We start from the raw sequence: 26,707 nt of genomic DNA, 5'->3' as shown, positions 1-26,707 counted from the left end.
AGCACTGTCCTTGGACTTACTCAAGGCTAGAGCTCTACCACTTGAGCCTCAGCACCACTTCTGGCTTTTTTTTTTTTCTTTCTATGTATGTGGTACCAAGGAATCAACCCCGGGTCTTCATGCATGCTAGGCAAGCACTTTAACCACTAGACCAAACTCCCGGCCCCCGAGGTTTTTATTTTTTAACTCCTGAGTCATTACTTTCCTTGGTTCTCTTGCCTTCCGACTTCTACACTGGGATAACCATCATTTGTACACATGAGAACGTATTAGTACTAGTAAAGAAATCCACTGAATGTTTCGATTCTTCTTGGCTAACTCTTATCTTGATATTCAGATTAATGAGAACATGTACTTTAAAACAATATAAAACATGATGTGCACATCATGGATGACATGATTAAGCGGGCCCTGGATTTCCCAGAGAGCAAGGAGGCGGAGCCCCACCCACTGTGGGAGTACCCCTGTCACAGCCTCTCTGCACCCCAGCGGATCCTGACCTTTGATTTTCAGCAGCCTATCCCCCAGCAATCTGTGCATGCTGAGGGCTACTTGGAGCTGAAGATGCCTGGAAAGAGCCACGGGGCTGTTCTTTGGATGGAATACCATCTGACACCAGACAGCACAGTCAGCACTGGCCTCCTGGAACCTTTGGAAGACAAGGGGGACTGTTGCTGGAACCCCCATTGCAAGCAGGCCGTGTACTTCCTTAACACCACCCTGGATCCTAGAGTGCCGCTGGATGGCCCTGAGACAGTCAGCTATATGGTGGGGTTTCACCCTCACACTGGAGATGTCACCATGGAGTTCAGGCTCACTCCACCTCCGATCTGACACCCCCAATCCCCTAATTGAGAAATAAATTCTGTGGGCTCTGAAAAAAAAAATAACAATATAAAACAGATATCTTTGTAGATGAAATAGCTAAAAATTTGTCTCTTTATTGATCTCAATTAATATATTTTGCTTTAAAAAAAAACACAACAAATAGTTCTAATTAAGTTTAGTTACACAAACTAAATTGTTCTCCAAGCTCTCTTAATTGCGCATAAGGGCCAACTTCCATGGCACATAGCATATACATATTGCCTTGAGTGTCAGTCCCACAGAAAACACGTAAGAGAAACAAGAAAGATACTTGTTTTTGATTATGTAAAAAAATTAACAGAACTTAAGTATTCAATCCACCTACAAAAAAAAAAAGTCTATGACTTTTTTGTTGGTGCCATTCTCATTATATCCAAAATGCTGAGAAATAATTCAAAACTAGAAAACAGCCCAAGTACTTTTGCTGCCCATGGCTGTTGCTACGAAATAGTTGCCAGTCTGAATTGAGGGACTAAAAAGAATGAAAAGAATTAAACAATTCTTCTGTGTGAGGTCAAGAGAACTTCCCAGAAGGAGGTGGTGGGCCAAGAAATCCACCAGCCTGCTTGGTGGCAGCTCGTGAAGGGGCAAGACCGAGAATCTTCTGGATGTTCTGTGAAGAAAACATAGTAAGAGTTTTATTTTAAAATGAGATTTAAAAAAAAGTGCACAAATTAAAAGTACTATTATGATATACAACAGGATGACTGTTTTATTATAGTTTTTTTTTAATCCTACAGCCTGTGATGGCTCATGCCTGTGATCCTAGCTACTCAGGAGGCTGAGATCTGAGGATCAAGGTTCAAAGCCAGACCAGGCACAAAAAACCTGAGACTCTTATCTCCAATTAACCTCCAGAAAATGGGAAGTAGGGCTTGTCTCAAGGGTAGGGTGGTACCCAGGCCCAGGGATAAGGCAGTAGCCTTGAGCTGAAGAGCTCAGGGACAGCACCCAGCCCCATGACACCCAGACCAAAACCAGACACCAGACACCAGAACCAAAAAAAGCACTTTTAACTTGATGGGATCTTGTGCCTACTAATCAAAGCTGATTTGTTAAAGTGGCAAATTATTAACAGAGTATTTTATGTATGCTTTTTAATTGTTTTAATTTTTCTTTATTTCGTAGTACTGAGGATATAGACAAAACCTAGCGCCTTGTTCAAACATTCTACCACTAAGCTGTAACTTCAGATTCCAAGTAAAAGTTTTCTTAAAAAGGGGGAAGGGGCTATGAATGTGGCTCAGTGGTAGAGTGCTTGTTTAGCATGCATGAAGCCCTAGGTTTGATTCCTTGGCACCATATACATAGAAAAAGCTGGAAGTGGCCCTGTAGCTCAAATGGTAGAGTGCTAGCCCTAAACCAAAGAAGCTCAGATACAGTGCCTAGGCCCTGAGTTCAAGCAACAGGACTGGAAAAAAGAAAAAAAGAAAGTATGTGGTGGGGAGAGAGGGAGAGGGAGAGTGAGAGAGAAGAAGAAGAAGAAGAAGGAGGGAGGAGGAGGAGGAGGAAGAGGAGGAGGAGGAGGAGGGAGGAGGGAAGAGGAAGAAGAGGGAGGAGGGAGGAGGGAAGAGGGAGGAGGAGAAAAAGCTGAGCACCAGTAGCTCACATGTATAAGCCTAAATAATCAGGAGGCTGAAATTTGAGGATTGAAGTTTGAAGCTAGCCCAGGCAGGAGTCTGTGTGACTCTTATCTCCAATTAACCACCAGAAAGCTGGAAGTGGAGCTGTGGCCAAAGTGGTAGAGAGCTAGTCTTGAGCAAAAGAGCTCTAGACAGCACCCCAGCTATGAGTTTAAGCCCCAAGACTGACAAGACAAAAAACAAAAAAGGAAACAACTCATTAGGCATATAAAGTATATTCATTTGTTATTTCTTGTATTATGTGCCTTCTGGACAGATTTAGTCCACAATGCTCAGACTAAACTTCTTTAGAGTGCTAAAAGAACCTGAAGGGCCGGGAGTTTGGCCTAGTGGTTAAAGTGCTTGCCTAGCATGCATGAAGACCCGGGTTCGATTCCTCGGTACCACATACATAGAAAAAAGCCAGAAGTGGTGCTGAGGCTCAAGTGGTAGAGCTCTAGCCTTGAGAAAGTCCAAGGACAGTGCTCAGGCCCTGAGCTCAAGCCCAGGACTGGCAAAAAAAAAAAAAGAACCTGAAGACTATCAAAGCAACTAGATCCAGAATCCTTATAGATTTTTAAGGTATTCCCATTCCCTCATCTTTTTTTTTGGTTGTTGTTTAACTTATATCTAATCCAATAATATAACTTACTTTTTTATTAAAGAATTTATTAACATTGATTTTTACATCATATTTCAAATGACAAGTTTAACAAACAAGTGTACCTTTTTTTTCTTTTTTGTCAGTACTAAGGCTCGAACACTGGGCCCGGGTACTTTCTCTGGGCTCCTTTTGCTCAGTGTTAGTACTCTACCACTTGAGACACAGCACCTCGTCTGTCTTTTTCTGTGATTTAATTGGAGGTAAGAGTTTCACAGAATTTCCTGCCAGGGCTGGCTTTGAACCACAATCCTCAGATCTCTGCCTCCTGAATAGCTAGGATTACAGACATGAACCATTGGCGCCTGTTTTTGTTGTTTGTCTTTGTTTTATTTGTATAGAGGCTTCAAACTCTGGGCCTCTGGGCTCCTTTTGCGCAAGGCTAGCACACTACCACTTGACCCACAGCTCTAAGTGTTTATAGACTTTCCTGCCTGGACTGGCTTCCAACCACGATCCTTAGCTCTCCTCCTCCTGGATAGCTAGGATTACAGACATGAGCCACTGCACCGAACTAGACAACTTGCCTTTATTTTTTTTCTTAATTTTTGTAGCTTTTATAAAATGACTATTTTTGTCCTCTGCTTTCAATGGTTAATGTAACATTTAGTTAAATCACACAATTACAATAACGAGTAAAACCAACATAAACAGTTTTGAACAAAAACAATGACTTGGAAGGTAATGACACTGGTGGGAGCAGACAGGCGTGGGTGTACTAAAGAGCACTCATGTAAACAGTGTGACGGGGCATCCATGGGCACACGCTTTAAAGAAGATGGAGTAGGTTCAGAAATGTGCAAAGGTTAAGTAAAGGCCAATTCTTAAAAATTTACATGCCTGTAATCCTAGCTACTCAGGAAACTGAGATGTGAGGAACAAGGGTCAAAGCCAGCCAGGGCACAAAAGAACCTGAGACTCTTATCTCCAATTAACCTCTACAAAATGAAAAGTAGGGCTTGGCTCAAGGATAGGGTGGTAGCCTTGAGCTAAAGAGCTCAAGGACTGCGCCCAGGCTGTTTGTGGGCCCCATGACCCCACAAAAAAAAAAAAAACAAAAAAAAAAAAAAAAAAACTTTACACCGCATTTTAAAACAAAGACCTGAGATTGTCTGATTACTCTTACTCTATCCCTTAATTTTCAAATTGAGAAAACTAAAACTTAGAAATAATATAATGGGGCCAGGCCCTGGTGGCTCACATCTATAATCCTAGCTACTCAGAGGAGGCTGAGATCTGAGAATCATAGTTCAAAGCCAGCCCAGTAACTAAAAAGTGCAAGAGACTCTTATCTCGAAAAAAATCACCAGAAAACTGGAAGTGGCACTGTGGCCCAAAGGTAAGAGCAGTAGCCTTGAGCTGAAGAGCTTAGGACAGTGTCCTGAGTTCAAGTCCCATGCTGACGTAAATAAATAAATAAAGTAAGTAATATAATGCGGGCCAGAAGTGTGGCCTAGTGGTAGAGAGCTTGTCTAGCACGCACGAAGCCCTGGACTCGATTCCTTGGTACCACAGACACAGAAAAAGTTGGAAGTGGAGCTATGGCTCAAGTGGTAGAAATTCAAGGACAATGCCACAGCTCCACTTCCAGCTTTCTGATGATTAACTGAAGACCATGATTCTCAGATCTGAGCCTCCTGAATAGCTAGGATTACAGGTATGAGCCTGGCTGAGCTATCTTTATAACAAAAATGGCTCACTCTTGCCATCTCTAAAAACTCTAATTGTACAGAACAGTAAGAAAGCCATTTCCAATCTTTTAAATTTTTCAACAAGTATTTCTTGAGCATCTACAGCACATTTAGTACTAAGTTGAAGATTATGGAAAATAAGAATAAGTCTGAAATAAGGCATTACCAAATGTATGATGATAAATCTATTTGTCCGCTTAACAAATATAATAATATATAATCAGGACAAAACATGCAAAGGATCCTTGCTTAACTATTCTACAGAGATGTGTCAATCAATTACCCTTTTAGAAATTTTAAACCATTAAAAAAAATCTCTGATGTCTTTTAAATTGTAGGTTTACTGTAACTTAAACCAGGAAACTGAAAGGAAAATAAATAAAAATAGTCTTGTGGTGCTGTGGCTCAAATGGTAGAGCATTAGCCTTGAGCTGAAACGATCAGGCACATGACCCAGGCTTAGAATTCAAACCCCACAACTGGGTGGGGTAGGAAGGCCTGAAGACACAACACTGGACTGCTGAGAGTTTCCTATTAACTTGAAGCATATAAATGTCTATTGCATGTAAGCTACAGCCTAACTGCAAATAACTTGAACAGCAACTAAAGAAATGTTAAAACTGAAGCCAGAGTCAGGCACAGTGGTTCATGCCTGTAATCCTAGCTACTCAGGAGGCAGAGATCTTAGGATCTCATTTCAAAGCCAGTCTGGGCACTAAAGAACCTAAAGCACATGAGACTCTTATCTATAATTAACCACTAGAAAACGGGAAGTGTGGCTGTGGCTCAAGGGTAGCCTTGAGCTGAAGAGCTCAGGGACAGTACCCAGACCCCATGACCTAAAAAACCAAACCAAACCAAACCACAACAACAATAACAACAACAACAACAAAAACACAAAAAACTGAAGCCAGGGCCAAGAGTGTGACTTAGTGGTGGAATTCTGGCCTAGTCTGCATGAAACCCTGGGTATCACATACACAGAAAAAGGCAGAAGAGGTGCTGTGGCTCAAGTGGTAGAGTCCTACCTTTGAGAAAGCTCAAGGACAGTGCCTAGGCCCTGACTTCAAGTCCCAAGACTGGCCAAAACAAAAACCAAAAAACTGAAGCCAGATGCCAGTTGCCCGTGCCTGTAATCCTAGCTACTCAGGAGGCTAGGATCTGAAGATCACAGTTCTAAGCCAGCCTGGGCAGAAAATAAGAATAAAGTCATACTATCTTCATTCAGTTAGCCAGCAAAAAGCTGGAAGTGGAACAAAGGAATAACAGCACATCCACAACACATTTAAACAACAATAAAAATCAACACTGATTCTCTACAACTGCCAAGACATAATAATAATAATAAGCTAGCTATATCAGGAAACAGGAAGAAAGCTGTATGCAGTTGTATATACCTGTAATCCCACAGTAATCAGAGGCAGGTAGATTTTGAGCTTACAGCAGGCCTAGGCGAAATTACCAGACTGTCTCAAAAACAGACAATTCTCTTCCACCCCTACGCACTGAAAACAGTACTCATACTTAGAATGGGACACAGTCCAAATTCTAAATTTAGAATTAGCACACTATGTATTTAAAGCAGCTAAATAACTATGCCTGAGTACATAAAATAAAATATAATAAACAGATAAGAAATCACAACAGAGGAAAGAAAACACACACACACACACACACACACAGCCTGAACAAAAAAATCTCAGAACTGAAAAATATAAGGTCTGAAATTTTAAAATCATTGTATGGGTTTAAGGCTAACAGATATTGCAGAGAATTTCTATACAATATAAAGACTAAAATCAATCTTTACCAATGACAGAGAATTAGTCTCTAGTGCCTTGAAGCAATACACACAGCCAGAAGCTGCCCAAGTAATGCATTTTGGGATTAGTAGCCTTACTTCCTAAGCCACATACATCCTTCAAGTAGTATGAAGCTTGAAACAAACAAACAACAACAACAAAACACATGTTTGTAAACTACAGACACTGGTGCTGCTTTTTTTTTTTTCTTTCAAACTTGTTTAGCATCCACAAAACTCGGTGCCCTAGGAAAGCCATAAAATAAAATTTCTTTTTTTCAGGGCACCAGTGGCTTAATACTTGTAATCCTAGATACTCAGAAAGATTACATGTGAAAAAATTAGTTACCAAAAAAAGCCAGAAGTGGCAGGGTACCAATGGCTTACATCTGTAATCCTAGCTGCTCAAGAGACTAAGACCTAAGGATCGCAGTTCAAAGCCAGCCAGGGCAGGAAAATCAGTGAGACTCTTCAACAAACTGCTCAGAAAAAGCTGGTAGTAGTGCTATGGGTCAAGTGGTAGAGTGCTAGCGTTGGATACAAAGAAGCTCAGGGACGGTGCCAGGCCCTTGAGTTCAAGCCCTAGAATCGCACATGCATGTGCGCGCACACACACACACACACACACAATTTTTCAGTGTCCTTATCACATATACATCTCCAGTAGACAGTGACTCCCTAAGCATTTTCAGGGTATACACATATATACTAAATGTGTGATAGGGCTGAAAATGTGGCTTACTGGTATAGTGTTTACTTAGAATGGGTTCAGTTCCTCAGTACCACATAAACAGAAAAAGCCAGAAGTGGCGCTGTGGCTCAAGTGGTAGAGTGCTAGTCCTGAGTAAAAGAAGCTCAGGGACAGTGCCCAGGCCCTGAGTTCCAGCCCCAGAACTGGCAAAAAAATAAATTAAGAAGTATAATCAAAGAAAAAAGATAGGCCGGGAGTTTGGCCTAGTGGTTAAAGTGCTTGCCTAGCATGCATGAAGACCCGGGTTCGATTCCTCGGTACCACATACATAGAAAAAAGCTGGAAGTGGTGCTGAGGCTCAAGTGGTAGAGCTCTAGCCTTGAGAAAGTCCAAGGACAGTGCTCAGGCCCTGAGCTCAAGCCCAGGACTGGCAAAAAAAAAAAAAAAGAAAAAAAAGAAAAAAGATAAACTCTTTCTTTGACTTTTCCTCAGAATCATTTACTAACCCTTTTTTACTTTCAAAAAAAGAATTCTGCTCATTGCTCTAACAGTCATAAACCAATTTTAATAGACCAGTTTTCCCTTACGTGTTACCTAGTAAACTGGCTGGGTTTACTAAAGTTTAGACCACCCATACAGAGAAGGTTACCATATATTCAATCTACTACTGATTCAAAATAAAGGGGAATTTTGTTTTTTTTCTTTTTGAGATAGTCTTGCTGGGATTGTAGACATAAATTACTACACTGGCTTCCTTGTATTCTTTAATTCCACCCCTACCTTGATCTAATTTAACACTTCTGGAGGAAGCCACTACAAAATTACATGGAGGAAACAGCTGTGGTGTGAAGGTCAAGGTAGCTAATTACTAAACATTAAGGAAGTAAACAAAAGTTAAAGAGAAAGATAAAATAAGAGATAATTACACTTATTTTTAGTTGATAAAACATGTTTTCAGCCTTAAAAAGAAATTGCTCCTATCTGGGGATGGAAAATAGTTCTAATATTAAAGTACAACCTGAAGGCTAATAATTACTGTTTGCATTCATTGTTACCCTCATTAATGTAACATGGTAAGATTATATATCAATCTTCTTTTCAGCCTTAATTATAAAATTAAGACTAAGAGAGGTCATCTTGACTTTCTAAAGGATACTCAGTCAAGAAGAGGGCACTGGAGGCTCATGGAAGCCTAGTTTAGATCTCAAAGAGCTGAGATACCAAGGATGCAAATTAAAAGTTAGTCCTAAACCAGGCACAGGTGGCTCATGCCTGTAATCCTAACGACTCAGGAGGCTAAGATCTGAGAATTACAGTTCAAAGCCTGCCCAGGCAGGAAAGTATGTGACACGCTTATCTCCAATTCATCACAGAAAAAGTCAGAAATGATGCTGTGGCTCAGGGGTAAAACACTAGCCTTCATCAAAAAGAAGCTCAGAGACAGTGCCCTGCCCCAGAGTGAAAGCCCTAGTACTGGCAAATACAATTAAATAAATAAATGTTAGCCCAGAAAAGTCCTTGAGACTCCATCTCCAGTTAACTAGCAAAATGCTAGACTGGAGATGTGGCTCAAGTGGTAGAGTGCCAGGCCTGAGCAAAACAATTGAGAGCCAGTTGTCCTGAATTTAAGCTGCAGTACTTGCAGAGGAAAGAAAAAAAAAAGCAAGGGGATTCATATCTAGGAATTTATTTTCTTTTTGGCCAGTACTGGGGGTTGAACTCAGGGCCTGGGCACTATCCCTGAACTTCTTTTGCTCAAGGATAGAACTCTACCCCTTAGTCACAGCGCCACTTCCGGCGTTTTCTGTTTATGTGGCTCTGAGGAATCAAACCCAGGGTTTTATGTATGCTAACCCACATTCCCAGCCACTCTAGGATTTTTTTTTTAAATCTCCAACTATTGTGTTTCCTCAACCTCAAATCATATTCTTTTCATTAGTGTTTTACCCTTCTTCTTCTCTTTTCACCATTTTAAGATATCTGAAATAGGAGTGAGTCTGTCAACTTTATAATCAGTGAAATATTGACATCATATTTTTATTATCTTTGGATAGTTGTATAAAGGAGTTATCATTCAACAAATCAGTGTATGGACACCATTGTAGCCATGTCACCTCCGTGTCTTTCCAGCTTAACCCCTCTCCTCAATTTTCCTAGAATAATATGGATTATTATGACTGCATTCTCCCCACTTTCTCTTCCACTCCTACACTGAAAACACTATCCATACTTAGAATGGGATACAGTCCACTTTCTCTTTATTCATTTACCTCTGTTTCCTTGACTTCCCCTGCACTTTTCAAGTATCCATTAGTGGAATATTACTTCTGCTTTGCCTTGAACGCTCTTAAGTCATTGGCATGTATATAATCTATAACATCATAGACATGGAAAAACATAAAGGAAGAAACACATAATACCAGGTGCTAGTGGCTCACACCTGTAATCCTAGCTACTCAAGAGTCTGAGATCTAAATATTGTGATTTTTAGCCAATTCAGGCCTTAAAAACTATGAGGCTTTTATCTGCAATTAACTACCAAAATAACTAAAGTGGAGCTGCAAGCTCAAGTGATAGAGTGTAACCATTGAGAGGCAAAAAAAAAAGCTCAGGTTCAGTACCCAGGTTGAGTTCAAGCCTGAGATAGACACACAAATAAAGAAACTGGGAATGTGGCTTAGTGATAGACTGTTTGCCTAGCATGCATAGAGTCCTGGGTGGATTCCTCAGTAACAGATATACAGAAAAAGCCAGAATTAGTGCTGTGGCTCAAGTGGAAGAATGCTAGCCTTGATCAAAAGAAGCTCAGGTATAGTGCCCAGCCCCTGAGTTCAAGCTCTAGGACTGGCAAACAAAAAAGAAATACATAATAGGTGATAACCAGACTCTTATGCTTATATGAATTAGCAATACTTACAATGCTTATAAGAATTAGTAATAAAAATGGTTTTAGTTTAGGGTTAAAGTTTAATATGCTTTAACAAAAAGACATTTTGGTACTAGAGTTTAATAATAATTGCTAAGCAAAGCACTCTACCACTGAGCCATATTTCTTTTTTTTTTTTTTTGCCAGTCCCGGGCTTGGGCTCAGGGCCTGAGCACTGTCCTTGGACTTTCTCAAGGCTAGAGCTCTACCACTTGAGCCTCAGCACCACTTCCAGCTTTTTTCTATGTACATGGTACCGAGGAATCGAACCCGGGTCTTGGTGCATGCTAGGCAAGCACTTTAACCACTAGGCCAAACTCCCGGCCCCACCATATTTCTTTTTTATGGGTCATGGAGCTTGAACTTGGCCTGGGCACTGTCCCTGAGCTGTTCAGCTCAAGGCTACCACCCTACCCTAGAGCCACAGCCCCACTTCCTGTTTTCTAGAGGTTAATTGGAGGTAAGAGGCTCAGTCCTTTTTTTTTTTTTGCCAGTCCTGGGCTTGAGCTCAGGGCCTGAGCACTGTCCTTGGACTTTCTCAAGGCTAGAGCTCTACCACTTGAGCCTCAGCACCACTTCTGACTTTTTTTTCTATGTATGTGGTACCGAGGAATCGAACCCGGGTCTTCATGCATGCTAGGCAAGCACTTTAACCACTAGGCCAAACTCCCGGCCCCCCTTTTTTTTTTTTTTTTTTGTGGGTCATGGGGCTTGATCTTGGCCTGGGCATTGTCTCTGAGCTCTTCAGCTACCACCCTACCCAGCCTGAACCATATTTTTAGTCATTTTTAGCACTGTTTTTGTGGGTCATGGGGCTTGAACTTGGCTTAGGTAGTCCCTGAGCTCTTCAGCTCAAGGCTACCACCCTACTCTTGAGCTAAGCCCCACTTCCCATTTTCTGGAGGTTAATTGAAGATAAGAGTCTCAGTTCCGGGGCCGGGAGTTTGGCCTAGTGGTTAAAGTGCTTGCCTAGCATGCATGAAGACCCGGGTTCGATTCCTCAGTACCACATACATAGAAAAAAGCCAGAAGTGGTGCTGAGGCTCAAGTGGTAGAGCTCTAGCCTTGAGAAAGTCCAAGGACAGTGCTCAGGCCCTGAGCTCAAGCCCAGGACTGGCAAAAAAAAAAAAAAAAAAAAGAGTCTCAGTTCCTTTTGTGCCCATGCTGGCTTTGAACCTTGATCTTCAGATCTCAACCTCCTGAGTAGCAAAGATTTACAGGCGTGAACCACCACGCCCAGCTAGCACTGGTTATTTTTGAGATGCGGGTAATCCACCTATTTTTTACTTCCTAGCTAGTATGATAGTCTTGTGCTACCCCACCCAGCTTCCTAATAAGAGATGAGGTCTCCTGGATCTTTCGGCCTGGACTGACTAAACCTGTAATCCTCCTGATCTCAACCTCCCAAATAGCCAGGATTAAAAACGTGAGTCACCACGTATTCCTTTCACTTCTGAAGTTTTATCTTATCCATCTTATTTTAAGTAATACATGCCTGTATTCCCTACTGCTCAAGAAGATGAAGTGAAATGGGGACCATGACATGTGAAAGGGTTTCAATGTGTGGAAATTAAGGCACCATTTATCTGGCAAATATCATGTAACCCTTCTATTAATTACAATAAAAATATATTTAAAAAAAAAAAAGAAGATGAAGTGAGAAGATTGCTGGAGCCCAAAAATGTGAGACCAGCCTGGGCAATACAAATGAGATTCTTTCTCCAAATGAACATTCATCTCAAAGGCCACTTAATTTCATTTCCTTTGGCTTTTCGCTGTTAATGTCCAGGATTTGTCTCAACTGTAAATAACCTTAAAATACCATTGGTGCTCCTGAACTGCAAAAGGACCCTGGTGTATAATGAAAAATATGATGCTGGGAAATGCAAATTCACTCTATTTTTTGTAACTTTAGGTAGATGCAATGAACAAGGAACCTGTGAGCTCTATGAGCAGAGTATGAAAATCATATCTGAGCCAGACACCAATGGTTCACTCCTCTAATCCTTGCTACTTAGGTGGCTGAGATCTGAGGATGATAGTTTAAAACTAGCCCAGACAGAAAAGTCCCTGTGACACTAGGCACAGTGGCACACGTCTCGTAATCCTAGCTACTCAGGAGGCTGAGATCTAAGGATCTCAGTTCAAAGCCAGCCTGGGCACTAAAGAATGCAAGACTCTTATCTCCAATTAACTATAAGAAAAACAGGAACTGAAGAGCAAGCTCAGGGACAGCCCCCAGGCCCAGAGTTCAAGCACCATGATCCCCCCACCAAAAAAGAGAGAAAGGAAGAATGAAAAAAAGAAAGGGACTTTTATCTCCAATAAATTACTCAAAAAGCCAGAAGTGGCATTGTGGCCATCCTTGAGCACAAAGAGGCCGAGGGACAGTACAAAAAAAAGAGAGAGAGAGAAAGAGAAAGAGAGAGAGAGAGAGAGAGAGAGAGAGAGAGAGAGAGAGAGAGAGAGAGAGAGAGAGAAAGAAAGAAAGAAAGAAAGAAAGAAAGAAAGAAAGAAAGAAAGGAAGAAAGAAAATCATACTTGGTTTTATATCACTTCTCTTCCCTAAGGATGAGAGTTGCCTGTGTTTAAAATAGTTTTGGGATAATCTCTAGAATTCTAAAAGTAACTGAAAGGCTTCAGTAACAATAGAAAACATTTCCAGTATTAGGGAAGGAAAAGCTAAATTTAGGTATAAGTACAGGAAGTATACACATATTAAATATTAAATAATAGGGGGCCAGGAGTTTGGCCTAGTGGTAGAGTGCTTGCCTAGCATGCACTAAGGCCCAGGTTCAATTCCTTGGTACCACATATATAGAAAAAAGCCAGAATTGGTGCTGAGGCTCAAGTGGTAGAGCTCTAGCCTTGAGAAAGTCCAAGGACAGTGCTCAGGCCCTGAGCTCAAGCCTGGGACTGGCAAAAAAAAAAAAAAGAAATTAAATAATAGATACTCACTTGACGAATTGACATAGTGCACAGAATGTACAGGAAGATGAAGGAGCAGTCTGTGGTGTCATCTCCCAATAGGTTTCGGTGAGACAGGCCTTGAATGTAGGAGAGTGGGGTGAAAGGGAGCTTTGCCACCACTCTACCATCAAATCTAAGAAAAGCGGAATGAAAAAAAAAAATTGTTATTTACTGACACGTCTAATGTAATACATATTGAGAGCTATAACTACACTAGCAAAAGCTTTTAGATAAGATCGCAATAATTTGTCAATATGTGAAGTCTTTATATCAGAAGGATTGGGAAGCACCAATTAAGAGATTGGTAGGGGTCCAGGAATTTGGCCTTGTGGTAAAAGTGCTTGCCTAGCATGCACCAAGGTCCTCAGGGTTTGATTCCTACCGGTACCATATACATAGGAAAAAGCTGGAGGTGGTGCTGTGGCTCAAGTGTAGGTAGGGATCTAGCTTTGAAAAAGCCCAAGGACAGTGCTCAGGCCCGGTTCAGTCCCCACAACTGGCAAAAAAAAAAAAAAAAAAGAGAATGGTGGGGTTGGACCCGGGAGCATATCCTAGTGGTAGAGTGCTCACCTAGCATGCATGAAGCCCTGAGTTTGATTCCTTGGTACCACATACACAGAAAAAGATGGAAGTGACACTGTGGTTCAAGTGGCAGAGCGCTAGCCTTGAGCAAATAGTGTCCAAGAACAGTGCCCAGGCTCTGAGTTCAAGTCCCAGGACTAGCAAAAAAAAAAAAAAAGAGAGAGAGGTGGGGTTAATCTAGGCCCATTACTGTCACTATCCTTCAGGTTCATGATAGTTTAGCATATCACCCTTCCTTGTTATTCGGAGATCAAGGGTATTGAAGTTCTACTTATGTTCCAGATTCTTCTCTAAAAGTCAGAGGCTTGCCAGTTTTCCAATAAATAACAATTTTTTGAGAGGTGTTTTGGACTTGAAAGACTTCCCGAACAGATTTGCAGAAAAACTCAAACTATATTTTGAGAAGTACTGTTCTAAACTATAACATTAAATGACTTTTTCTTTATGGCCATATTAGCATTTGAACTCAGGGCTTTGTGCCTGCTACAGGCATTCAATCACTTAAGCCATTTTTTAGCCTTGTTTTGCTTTGTTTTTCAGATAGAGTCTTGTGCTTTTTCTCTCAGGACAGCCTCACACTGTTGTTTTTTTACCCATGTCTCCTGCTCATCTGGAATCACAGAAGCACAACCGTACCCAGGTTGTTGGTGAGATCCTCCCAATCTCTACCTACATAGCAACTGCGATTATAGCTCTACATCACTACTGCTGGGCCAGTATGATTTCAGGAACCTTCTTTTTGTCTGAAAGATCTCCAGTACCCACGTTAAGTAGAGTAAAAGTCACTGACAGGGGGTGGGAGGGGTATGCTGGCCTTGGAGCTTAAACTCAAGACCTGGGCACTGTTTTTCGGTTTTTTTTACTCAAGGCTGGTACTCTACTGTTTGATCTACAGTTCCACTTCCAACTTTTTGGTAAGAGTCTCCAGGACTTTTCTGCCTCAGCTGGCTTTAAACCACAATCCTCAGAATCCTCAGATCTCAGCCTCCTGAGTAGCTGGGATTATAGGCCTGAGCCATCAGTAACTGGCTTAGGTTTAGAGATGCACACACGCACGCATTTTTTTTTTTTTTTTTTTGGCCAGTTCTGGGGCTTGAATTCGGGGCCTGGGCACTGTCCTTGAGCTTTCTTGTGGCTAGCACTCTACCTCTTGAGCCACAGCACTATTCCTATGGCTTTTTCTTTGTATGTGGTACCAAGGAATTGAACCCAGGGCTTTGTGCATGCTAGGTGAACATGATCCCACTAGACTACATTCCTGGTCCTTTAGAACTATTAAGACAGAAATTATGGGACATCTAGATATCCTGGTTATGTTAGTCATTTACACACATGCCTATTAAGTCAAAATTTTATATTAAAATCATTTTGAATAACCTAAATTTCTCACCAAAATAAAACTTTCTCCCCTACTATACCTCACACCAATAAGGTAATGCATATCTATAACCCTAACACCTAAGAGAATGAGGCAAGAAGACCATGAGCTTAATTCCAGCCTGGGCTAAACAGGAAGACTCTGCCTCAAAAATTAAAACAAAAACAAAAAAAACAAGGCACTTAAAACATTTAAACACGGCTGAGGGTGGGGTCACCTTTAGTTTGTTATTTTCTGATGTCTGGTAAAAAATCTGCACTAAGTAAACAGGAAGGGAAAGTAACATTGGGAAGGTGAGTCTGAGATAGACAAAAAAGCAGAGAAAGAAGAATAAGTAAAAGAGAAGGAAAAGAGAAAGTAAAGGAAATGCTAATCCATGTGATACACTTCAGATGATCTCTGAAAAGGTAATAAATGATGTTATCTTTGGACATTTTCCTAGCTTCTGTCAAAGGTAGCTTAACAGTTACTTGGGTCTGCTATATTGTAGTTCAGGCAACAGTAACTGACCTTGTCATTAGTCAAAATTATAGTTGTTAAAGCTATTTTAAGAGTCAAAGAATCTTTGTGAATTTCAACTTGAAGAAACACACTACTAAGTAATTTACAACTACAGGGAAGAGCCTGGAGCTAGTGGCTCATACCAGTAATCCCAGTTACTTAAGAGGCTGAGATCTGGCAAATCACAGCTCAGAGATAGCACAAAAGTTCAGTAGCCTTCATCTCCAAGATGATCAGCAAAGAAGCTTGGCCTCTTTGCCTCTGGAATGGCTCAAGTGGTAGAGAGGCACTACCTAAGCAAGCTAGCCAAGTGAACATAAAACCTTTAGTTCGAACCCCAGTGTTGAAACAATAAATAAATAAATAAATAAATGGGAAGATATTCATTTCTTTTTGTGTATCTGTGCCTGAGTGCTAGAATATAAATTTGAAATTAAATAAAAATGATATTACCAAAGTTTATTGCTCACATCTATGCAAATATAGAATACAGTTATTAAACAAGAGCATATAAAAGGTTACTCACATGGAATTGAACATTCCCATTAGGGCAGTAAAGCAAAAACCAATTGCAAACATAGATTTCATTCGAACCTATAAGGAAATCAATAAATTGTCATTTTATACTAAAGAAAACCATCACTAAAACATATTGTACTCATTATGTGACTTGTGAAATGCTCACCCACACCTTAATAAGAATAACAAAACTATATTAAAAAAAAGTTTTAGCCGGGCATGGTAGGTCATGCCTATAATCCTAGCTACTCAGAAGGCTGAGATCTGAGGATCACAGTTCAAAGCCAGACTGGGCACTAAAGAACATGAGACTCTTATCTCCAATTAATCACTAGAAAATGGGAAGTGGGGCTGTGGCTCAAGGGGTACGGCAGTAGTCTTGAGCTAAAGAGCTCAGGGACAGTGCCCAGACCCAGAGTTCAAGCCCCATGACCTACAAAACAAAAAAAGTTTTGTGGCTGAGAAGGTGGCTTTGTGATAGAGTGGTTGCCTTTTTCTGTTTATGTGGTACTGAGAAATCGAACCCAGGGCTTTGTGCACGCAAGGCACGCACTCTAACACTGAGCCAGATTCCTAGCCTATCTACCCCCTTTCTTCCTCTACTTCCACACGTCCCTACTCAGGTTTGAGCTATACCTTCACCTAAGTGGTTAACATTAAGGCATACGCCACCAGCACCCAGCCCACATATTATGTATAGCTTTCCTCAGTGACAAATTTCTAGAAAGCCAAGTGCAACGCAGTTGATGCAAATCAGACATTTGAAGAAAAAAAAATCTTTATATGGTTTACTATGACGTTATAGTTAAGTCTTACCATTGACAGATCTCTGTTGTTATTCTTCAGTTTTTCTTCTTGTCTCTCTAAAAGAAGTAGTAAACTTGTTAATACAAAGTGCTGAGCACACAGCTTTTCTATAATTGGCACTGACTAGGAAATGCAAAAGCATTTTGCCTCAGTGTCAAATTATAAGTTGTATATTATCGGTATTTTATAAACAAATTTATATTCTAAATTACATAGAAAAAAAAATATGGGGAATGTGGCTTAGATGGTAGAATGCTTGCCTACCATGCATGAAGCCTTGGGTTCAATCCTTTAGTACTACTTAAACAGAAAAAGCTGAAGTGGTGCTGTGGCTCAAGTGGTAGAGGCTATCCTTGAGCAAAAAGAAGCTCAGGGACAGTGCCCGGGCCCTGAAAGCTCAGGACCAGCAAAAAAAAAAAAAAAGCCCAAAAAGCAAACAAAATATATAATTAATATATATGTCATTATTTCTCACAGCAGGTAAAAATTATTTGGTAGAAAATTTCCTGTCCCTACTTTGATTTCCATCAATAGTGAGGTCTCAATAAGAATACTATGGCAACAATAAATACAAATGATTTAGACTGAACTGGACACAACCACCTCAAATGTAAAATATAAACCTTATTAGATTATGCCAAGAAACCTCAGCAAAATCTAAACCATTGGCCAGGAGTGTGGCCTAGTGGTAGAATGCTTGACTAGCATGCACAAAGCCCTGGGTTTGATTTCTTAATACTACATATGCAGAAAAAAATAGAAGTGGTACTATGGCTCAAATGGTAGAACACTAGCCTTGGAAAGGCTCAAAGACAATGCCTAGGCCCTGTGTTCAAGCCCCAGGACTGGCAAAAAAAAAAAAAAAAGTAAACCACTTTACTAAAAATCAAATTTCAAATAGGCCTGGGCAGAAAAGTCTGTGAGACATTTTCTACGTATGTGGTACTGAGCAATCAAACCCAGGGATTCACCTATGCTAGGCAAGCACTCTACCACTATGCACATTCCCATCCCTGTGAGACTTACTCCAATAAACAGCTCAGAAAAAGACAGAAATAAGCCTGTGGCTCAAGTGGAAGACCATTAGCCCTGACCACAAAGAAGCTCAGGGAAGGGTCCAGGCCTTGAGTTCAAGCTCCAGGCCCAGAAAAAAAAAAAAAAAAGTTTGAGAACCAAGTGTGACAAGGTAGACAAGGGTTTTATGATAAATTATACAGGGATGGGAGTATAGCCTACTGATAGAGTGCTTGCCTAGCATGCATGAAGCCCTGGCTTCGATTCCTCAGTACCACATATACAGAAAAAGCCACAAGCAGCGCTGTGGCTTAAGTGGCAGAATGCTAGCCCTGAGCAAGAAAAGTGTCCATAGTGTCCAGGCACTGAGTTCAAGCCCAAGGACTAACAGAAAAAAAAAATTATACAAAGATGAGCTATCTTTACATTCACTACATTTTCATCTAAAAACTTACATTTTTCCAAAAATTTTTAAATTTTGTCTAGAGTAATATCTCACCTATTTTCTTTTTTTGCTGTCGACCAGCTGACTCTGTTATTGTTTCCTTTTTCTTCTCCACTGTAAACAACACAGGAATATAGTGAACATTAATTATGCACTATCCTAAGGAAACAAAAGATGCTCTATCACAGCTGGATGAAGAGAAGAAAACTCTAGTCAGGCACTGGTGGCTCACTCCTGTAATCCTAGCTACTCAGGAGGCTGAGATCTGAGAACTGTAGTTCAAAGTTGAAAAAGCCCAAAGTGGTGCTGTGGCTCAAAACAGTGTTAGCACTGAGCAAGAGAAGCTCTGGGACAGCACTCAAGTCTTGGCATTCAATCTTCAGGACTGAAACAAAAGGAAAGAGGAAAGAGGAAAGAGGAAGGAGGAAAGGAAAGGAAGAAGGGAGGGTGGGAGGGATGGAGGGAGGGAGAGAGGGAGGGAGGGAGGAAGGAAGGAAGGAAGGAAGGAAGGAAGGAAGGAAGGAAAAGGAAGAGGGAGGAAAGGAGGGAGGAAAGAAGAGAAGAAAGGAAAAGAAGCTGTAAAAGAAAGTTACACTTACTGATGATGACCAAAAATGACCTGTTCCCAATTCTGCTGAAAATTAAAATTGATACAACATTCTAAGATTAATACAATAATCAAGTTGGAGGATGCTTGAATGGCATGTTTCTGGGTTCATTATTAACAGTACAAAAAATAATAGTAGGGGCTGGGAGTTTGGCCTAGTGGCAGAGTACTTGCCTAGCATGCATGAAGACTGGGTTCGATTCCTCGGTACCACATACATAGAAAGAAAAAAAAAGCCAGAAGTGGTGCTCAGGCTCAAGTGACAGAGCTCTAGCCTTGAGAAAGTCCAAGGACAGTGTTCAGGCCCTGAGCTCAAGCCCAGGACTTGGAAAAAAAAAATAGTAAACATCAGTATTATATTGAGGTTGGGATTGTGGTATAGTGGCAGAGTGATTGCCTAACATGCATGAAGCCCTAGGTTTGATTCCTTAGTACCATATAAGCAGAAAAAGCAGGAAGTGGCACTGTGGCTCAAGAGGTAGGGTGCTAGCCTTGAGCACAAGAAGCTCAGAAACAGTTCCCAGGCCTAGAGTTCAAGTCCTAGGACTGGGAAAAAACAAATTATTATACTGAAATAATATCTAATCAAACCTAAGGTTATGTTTCAAAACATAAGCTGAAGATAATTACCTTCACTACTTCACTGTTCTATGTGCACGGGACACATAAGGTGGCCACAAAGATCAGGATCTAGGTGGTGTTTTCATCGTAACAAGTGGAAATAAATTATATTAAAAAAAAAAAAAAAGCCAGCAAGCACATCTTACATGGTATTCTGAAATGTTACGAGGCATGGCAGGTAAGAGCAGAGAGGGTAGAAAGGAAATAGGAGGAGGATAAGGGAAATTAGTAGTAGTAAAGGGAGGGCAAGTTTTAAACAGAGTGGCCAAATGAAGACTCAGAAGTGATCTGTGTGTGGCCAAATGCTAGTAGCTCACATCTATAATCCCAGCTACTAAGGAGACTAAGATCTGAGATCATGGTTTGAAGCCAGCTAAGGCAAGAAAGTCTGTGAGCCAGAAGTGGAGCTGTAGCTCAAGTGATAGAACACCAACCAACCTTGAGCAAAAAACTAACAGCACCCAGGCCCTGAGTTTGAGTCCCAGCACCAACCCACAAAGAAAGAAGTAACCTGATAAAAATTACAAAGCTAAGAGGCTTACCAAGCAGTTATTACAGAAAACATTTCTAGGCAGAGCAAACCACCCGCTAGAGAGATCTCAGCACAGCTGTGTGGCTAGTGTATGTGAATAGAAAGTAGGCCAGTGATGGTAGAACAGAGAGAATGGGAAGGAGAGAATATGAGTGGCAAAGGGTGAATACTTAGACCACTATAAGGACTTGGGCTTTTCCTTTCAGTGAAAATGAGATACCACCACAGAGTTGTGAGCAAATAATGCACATAATCTGAAAAGCTTTTAAGATGATCACAGTAATACTAGTTGGCAACTATTGTAATCATCCATCCAAAGCTTATGGTGGGTGGGCAATGGTGGGTACCAGAGGAGGTAGTAAAAAGTAATCGAATCCTTAATTTATCTGAAGGCAGCCCAATAGTATTTGCTAATAGACTGGACTGTAAGAGAAGACTCAAAGGTAAGCACATGAGTTTTATGATATGAAATTGAAAGGATAGAACTGAGAAGGACCAAGCTCAAAAAGATTACAAATAAAATGAATCTAGAAGTAGAGAATAAATATGAAATTTTGGACAAGCTGGGTTTGACTATTTGTCACATTAAGATGGAAAATTTTAGCTGGGCGCAGTGGCTCATGCCTGTCATCCTAGTTATTCAGGAGGCTCACATCTGAGGATCGCTGTTCAAAGCCAGCCTGGGCATTAAGGACCATGATACTGTTATCTCCAATCAATCACTAGAAAACAGGAAGTAGCGCTGTAGCTAGAGTGGTAGGGCAGTTGCCTTGAGTTGAATAGCTCAGGGACAGCACCCAGATCCAGAGTTCAAGCCCCATGACTGACCAAAAAAAAAAAAAGGAAAATTTTACAGTTGGAATATTCAATATTATACTTTACACTAAGAAGAGGGAGCTAGAGATACAAGTTTGGGGCAGCCCCAAAATAAATTAATTGAGGCAATGACTGTAAAGCAAATTAGGGTCTAGGCTGTAGCTTAGTGTTAAGAACGCTAGCCTGTGAGGCCGGGAGTTTGGCCTAGTGGTAGAGTGCTTGCCTAGCATGCATGAAGACCCGGGTTCGATTCCTCAGTACTACATACATAGCAAAAAGCCGGAAGTGGTGCTGAGGCTCAAGTGGTAGAGTGCTAGCCTTGCTCACAGTGCTCAAGCCCTGAGCCCAAAACCAGGACTGGCAAAAAAAAAAAAAAAGAATGCTAGCCTGGCAAGAAACAGAGGTTTTAGGTCCAGTCCCTAGTATCACTACTTATACATGAAAAAGAAAAGGAAAAATTATAAAATGTTACCTCCAACAATCAACAAGTAGAGAAGAGAAATCAACAAGAAAATTGCAGAAGAATGCCCCAAAAGGAAAAGCAACATCATGAGTATGGTGCCTAGAAGCCAAATAAGAAGTATGACAAGGTTTCTGTCTTATACCACTGGAAGCTAAAAGATTCCACTCACCTAAGATAAGGGCATTCTGGAAGAGGATCACATTTCCAAAGGAGAAGATAATTGGTAAATTGTATTACCAAAACTGAATATAAAATGGTAAATTGTAATTTCATGACTTAGTTTGGTCTCTAAATCTTTGTTTGCTCTATGATGAAAGTATATTATTAACTTTGAGTAACCATCTTCTTTCCCATAATGTGGAATTAACATTTATTCAACTGACCACAAATGGTTACTATGTGGATCAAATGAGAATTTTTTTGTTTGTTTTGTTTTGCAATACTGAGGATTAAGCTCAGGGTCTATGATTCTATAAAGAATCAGTCACCAACCTAGCACTCAGGAGACTAAAGCAGGAGGATTGTGTTCAAAAGCCAGCCTGGATGACATAGCAAGATGCTTTCTCAAAAACAAGCAAAACTCCATTCGTAGTGGTGGTAGGTCATGCCTTTGACTACTCAAGAAGCTGAGAATTGAGGTTCAAAATCAGCCTGGACAGGAAAGTCCATGGGACTCTTATCTTCAATTAAATAACAAGCAAAGCAAGAAGTGGAGTTCTGGCTCAAAGTGGTAGAATGCTAACCTTGAGCAAAAAAATTCAGCAACAGGGGCCAGGAGTTTGGCCTAGTGGTAGAGTGCTTGCCTAGCATGCACAAAGACCTGGGTTCAATTCCTCGGTACCACATACATAGAAAAAAGCCAGAAGTGGTGCTGAGGCTCAAGTGGTAGAGCTCTAGCCTTGAGAAAGACCAAGGACAGTGCTCAGGCCCTGAGCTCAAGCCCAGGACTGGCCAAAAAAAAACAAACACAAAAAATTCAGCAACAGTGCTCAGACTCTGAGTCCAACACCCAGGACACATTGCACCTTCCATGATGTTCTGCTTAATTTCTAAAGTTTTATCAGTTCTCAAAACTTTTCTCAAACTTTGTTAACCTGCTCACCCAAATGAAAGTTGGTGTATCCCTAAATACAACACTTTATTTTTTATTTAGTTATTTATTTATTTTTGCCAGTCCTGGGCTTGAGCTCAGGGCCTGAGCAATGTCCTTGGACTTTCTCAAGGCTAGAGCTCTACCACTTGAGCCTCAGCACCACTTCCGACTTTTTTCTATGTATGTGGTACCGAGGAATCGAACCCAGGTCTTCATGCATGCTAGGCAAGCACTTTAACCACTAGGCCAAACTCCTGGCCCAATACAACACTTTATACTGGATATAATGATTTCTCATTCTCCAAATACACTTTACAATTTAAATTTCCATACTTTTGCCTGTATGGTATTTCCGTTAATTGGAACTGTCTTCTTTCCCATACCCATTCTCTATCCAACTTTTAACTGTCCATAAGGGACTTATATGTAGTCCACCTGCTTCAGGAAGGTTTGTATTATCCTTGACAACCTCTTCTTTTTTTGGGGGGGAGGGGTCATGGAACTTGAACTCTGGGCCTGGGCGCTGCCCCTGAGCTCTTCAGCTCAAGGGTACTGCTCTATCCCTGGGCCTAGGCGTTGTCCTTCAGCCCTTCAGCTCAAGCCTACCGCCCAACCTGGAGCCAAGCTCCATTTCCCATTTTCTAGAGGTTAGTTGGAGATAAAAAGTCTTGGGTCCTTTTGTGTCCTGGCTGGCTCTGAACCTTGATCCTCAGATCTCAGCCTCCTGACAAGCTAGGATTATAGGCGTAAGCCACCATGCCTGGCTTGACAACCTCTTCTTTAGAGCAATTATAGCATATAATACATAACTGCTATGTCCTTCTTTTACTTTTGTTTTATTGTACACGTTGTATAAAAGTTTTCCATTTCTGCAGGGTACTGATGCATATCTACAATCTTAGCTACTCAGAAGGTGAGATCTAGGACTCAAAGTTAGAAGCCAACTCTAGCAAGAAAGTCAATGAGATGCTTCCATCTCTAATTAACCACCACAAAGCTGGCAATACAGCTGTCACAAATAGTAGCCTGCAAGCATTGGGCCACAAAGCTCAGGGACAGTGCTGAGGCCCTGAGTTCAAACCACAGAACTGATGCAAAGAAAAATTTAAAGTTTTCCTTTTTTTTTTTTTTTTGGGTAGGTCGTGGGGCTTAAACTCGGCCTGGGCATTGTCCCTGAGCTCTTCAGTTCAAGGCTACTGCCCCACCTCTTGGGCCACATCGCCACTTTATTTTTGGGTGCCAGGAGTTGGCCTAGAGGTAGTGTTTGCCTAGCATGCACAAAGATCTGCGTTCGATTCCTCGGTATCACATACACAGAAAAAGCCAAAGTGGTGTGGTGCTATGCTTCAAGTGGTAGAGTGCTTGTCTTGAGAAAGCCCAAGAACAATGTCCAAGCCTTGAGTTCAAGCCCCAGGACTGGCAGAAAAACCAAACCAAACCAAACCAAACCAAAACCTCATGGACTTTACTGCCTAGGATGGCTTTGAACTGTAATCATAAGATCTCAGCCTCCTGTTAGGATTACAATCATGAGGGCTGGGAGTTTGGCCTCGTGGCAGAGTGCTTGCCTAGCATGCATGAAGACCCTGGTTCCATTGCTTGGTACCACATACATAGAACAAAGCCGGAAATGGTGCTCAAGTGGTAGAGCTCTAGTCTTGAGAAAGCCCAAGGACAGTGCTCAGGCCTTGAGTTCAAGGCCCAGGATTGGCAAAAAAAAAAAAAAAAAAAAAAAAAAAGTTACAGCCACCATACCCAGCAAATTTTCCATTTCTTAGGAGATGTCGATTTTTTTTTTTTTTTTTTTTTTTTGCAGTTGGTTGAGACAGAATGTTCCTGTGTATCCCTGGATGGCCTAGAAGGAATCATTTTCCTCCTTTTCCCCGGGGGGGTGGGGGGGCGCGGTGCCAAAAATATGTACGTACTAGCACACCTGGAAAGCTAAATTAGTTATAACTTTTTTTCTGTCCGTTGGTGCCCTCAAAATATTTACTGTGAACACAGACTCGGTGAAGTTGGCGTGTGGAAACTATTTCTAACGAGTTACCATACTCACATTTTTTACTCTGTTTTTCCACTTCTGCCTTCAGCCTTTTGTACTTGTCTGTCCGGTAAACCAGGACCCAGGTTATGCCTAAAACATGCAAAGCAACGTGATAATTGAGCAGTGATCGGCCTGGTGAGAACCAACTCTTATTAGTGGTTATAGTCGTAGGGATTTCAACAGGTCCTTCATCTTTACTCGTACTGAACTTTTCTCAAACCGACACACAACGGACTCTTCTACCCAAACCAACCGTCAGGTGTCCAAGTGTCTCTCCACAAGCACGCCGGTGAAATCCACCTACAGCAGAGGCAGGGGACGGACTCCACCCTACCCGCCTCCGGCTGCCGTCCACGAGCGGCTCGGGGGTTTCCAGGAGTCCAAGTCCTCCCCATCGCCCCATCAAGAAAGGCCCTCGAGCTTTGGAACCCAGGCGCCCCACCTCTCAGAGACCCCACAAACAGCCGAGAAGCAGCCGCTCTCACCCTCGGCGAGCAGCGCCGTGCACACGGAAATGAAGACGATGAGCAGGGTGTCTGCGAACATGGTGCTCATCTTGCGCCCACGTCCCCGCGCGTCGGCTCAGCAGGGACAGGGCCAGGGCGCTCCGCGGCCAGCGGAGGGGGAGGGAAAAAAAATAAACGAGGTCTCCAGACCACCGAGGAACTCCGCGACTTTGACAGGTCACACTTCCGCTTCCGGGGCACGGCGCCGGAAACGCACGCTCTGAGACGATGTGGTTATGCAAATCAGCCCCAATCCTCGGAGGTACGCGAGGGGGGTGTCGGGGGAGAGATTGGCGGCCCAAGGGCCAAATCTCGCGAGAATTGGAACTAGCTGAGCTAGAGAGCTCGGTGGGCTTCTAGGTTCACTCGACCCCAGAACCAGGCCCCTGCTGCTTCCTGCACCACAGCCTGGTTATTTCTGACTCTTCTGGGAGTCATTTTCAGCCTCACTTCTTATTGCCGAGGACTGACTGACACGAACACCTACTGACGGCAGCGGTTAGGGGGCCGGCCAAGGCCCGCAGGATGTGCGAACTGGAGTCCTAGGAGATCAGGTTATCCCAGAGGAGGGAAACTCCGGTAGACGGAGGTAGAGCTTTGATGGAGGTGTGGCCACAAGTCTGCAGTGCCTGGGTTGATGGGATAGTCCGGAAAAGCCTGAATAGTTGCATGGCTTTTTTTTTTTTTTTTCCCCCACAGTGAAAGACAAAGAAACGGATGCTAGAAAGGACTGGGTGTGTGGGACTCGGGAGTGGCGGAAGAAGGGATGAGACCATTTGCCTAGCCTGCAAGAAGTCCTGGCTTCCATCCCCATTGGGATGAGGGGAAGGAGGAGAAAAAGAAAAGCATTCATGCCGTGTAAAAGAGCAGCGAGTTATATTACAAACTCAAATGCCTAAAAAAGTCTGGTCAGGGGTATCCTGATGGACAAGCTATGGCCTTACCCTTGAGCCAAGCCCCACTTCCCGTTTTCTAGAGGTTAATTGGAGATAAAGACTCTCAGGTCCTTTTGTGTCCAGGCTGGCTTTGAGCCTTGATCCTCAGATCTCAGCCTCCTGAGTAGCTAGGATTACAGGCGTCAGCCACTGTGCCTGGCTTCTCTGAGCTTCTTTGCACAGGTCTTGGACTCTGCCACTTGAGCCACAGTTGTACTTCTAGGTCTTTGGTGGTTAATTGAACATAAAGAGTCACAGGCTTTCCTGCCCAAGCTGGCTTGGAGCTTGGATCCTCAGATCTCAGCCTTCTGAGCAGCTAGGATTACAAGGGTAAGCCCCTGGTGCCTGGCTTCTACACAGTCTTAAGACCTGAAGCCTAAAATCTGAGGTGATTTTGCCTTTCGCAAATTCACACTTTCACGTTTACTCAGTATTCCCAGGATATACTGTTGGCCAATCATCCACTTTTACTCACTTTTTAGACTTTTACCCTTCACCTTGCTGATTTACTATGCTGACAAAAAGTCATTGATTTTGTTCACAGAGGGCTATAAATACCCTAAACAACACCTGAATGTCCATAGCTTCATATCCCTCATGCTGGGCCTATTCAGG

The 26,707-nt window shown here is 42.0% G+C and overlaps 1 protein-coding gene across 1 annotated transcript; it reads right to left on the bottom strand.

Moving 5' to 3' along the window:
* Positions 1–872: 872 nt before the first annotated feature.
* Tmco1 (transmembrane and coiled-coil domains 1) lies at positions 873–25,352 on the bottom strand. Its single transcript, XM_090340549.1, has 7 exons — positions 25,137–25,352; positions 24,664–24,741; positions 18,530–18,589; positions 17,026–17,072; positions 16,217–16,284; positions 13,218–13,362; positions 873–1,480 (listed from the first exon to the last, which is right to left on the bottom strand). The coding sequence occupies exons 1-7, from the start codon at positions 25,204–25,206 to the stop codon at positions 1,382–1,384; spliced, it is 567 nt and encodes a 188-aa protein (XP_090196675.1). The 5' UTR covers positions 25,207–25,352; the 3' UTR covers positions 873–1,381.
* Positions 25,353–26,707: the final 1,355 nt, after the last annotated feature.

Source organism: Megascapheus bottae, chromosome 10, assembly GCF_031878675.1.
Source record: "Megascapheus bottae isolate mThoBot1 chromosome 10, mThoBot2.hap1, whole genome shotgun sequence".
In the NCBI taxonomy this organism is placed as follows: domain Eukaryota; kingdom Metazoa; phylum Chordata; class Mammalia; order Rodentia; family Geomyidae; genus Megascapheus; species Megascapheus bottae.
Note: the sequence above shows the minus strand (reverse complement) of the source record. Positions and strands in the feature narration are given on the sequence as shown.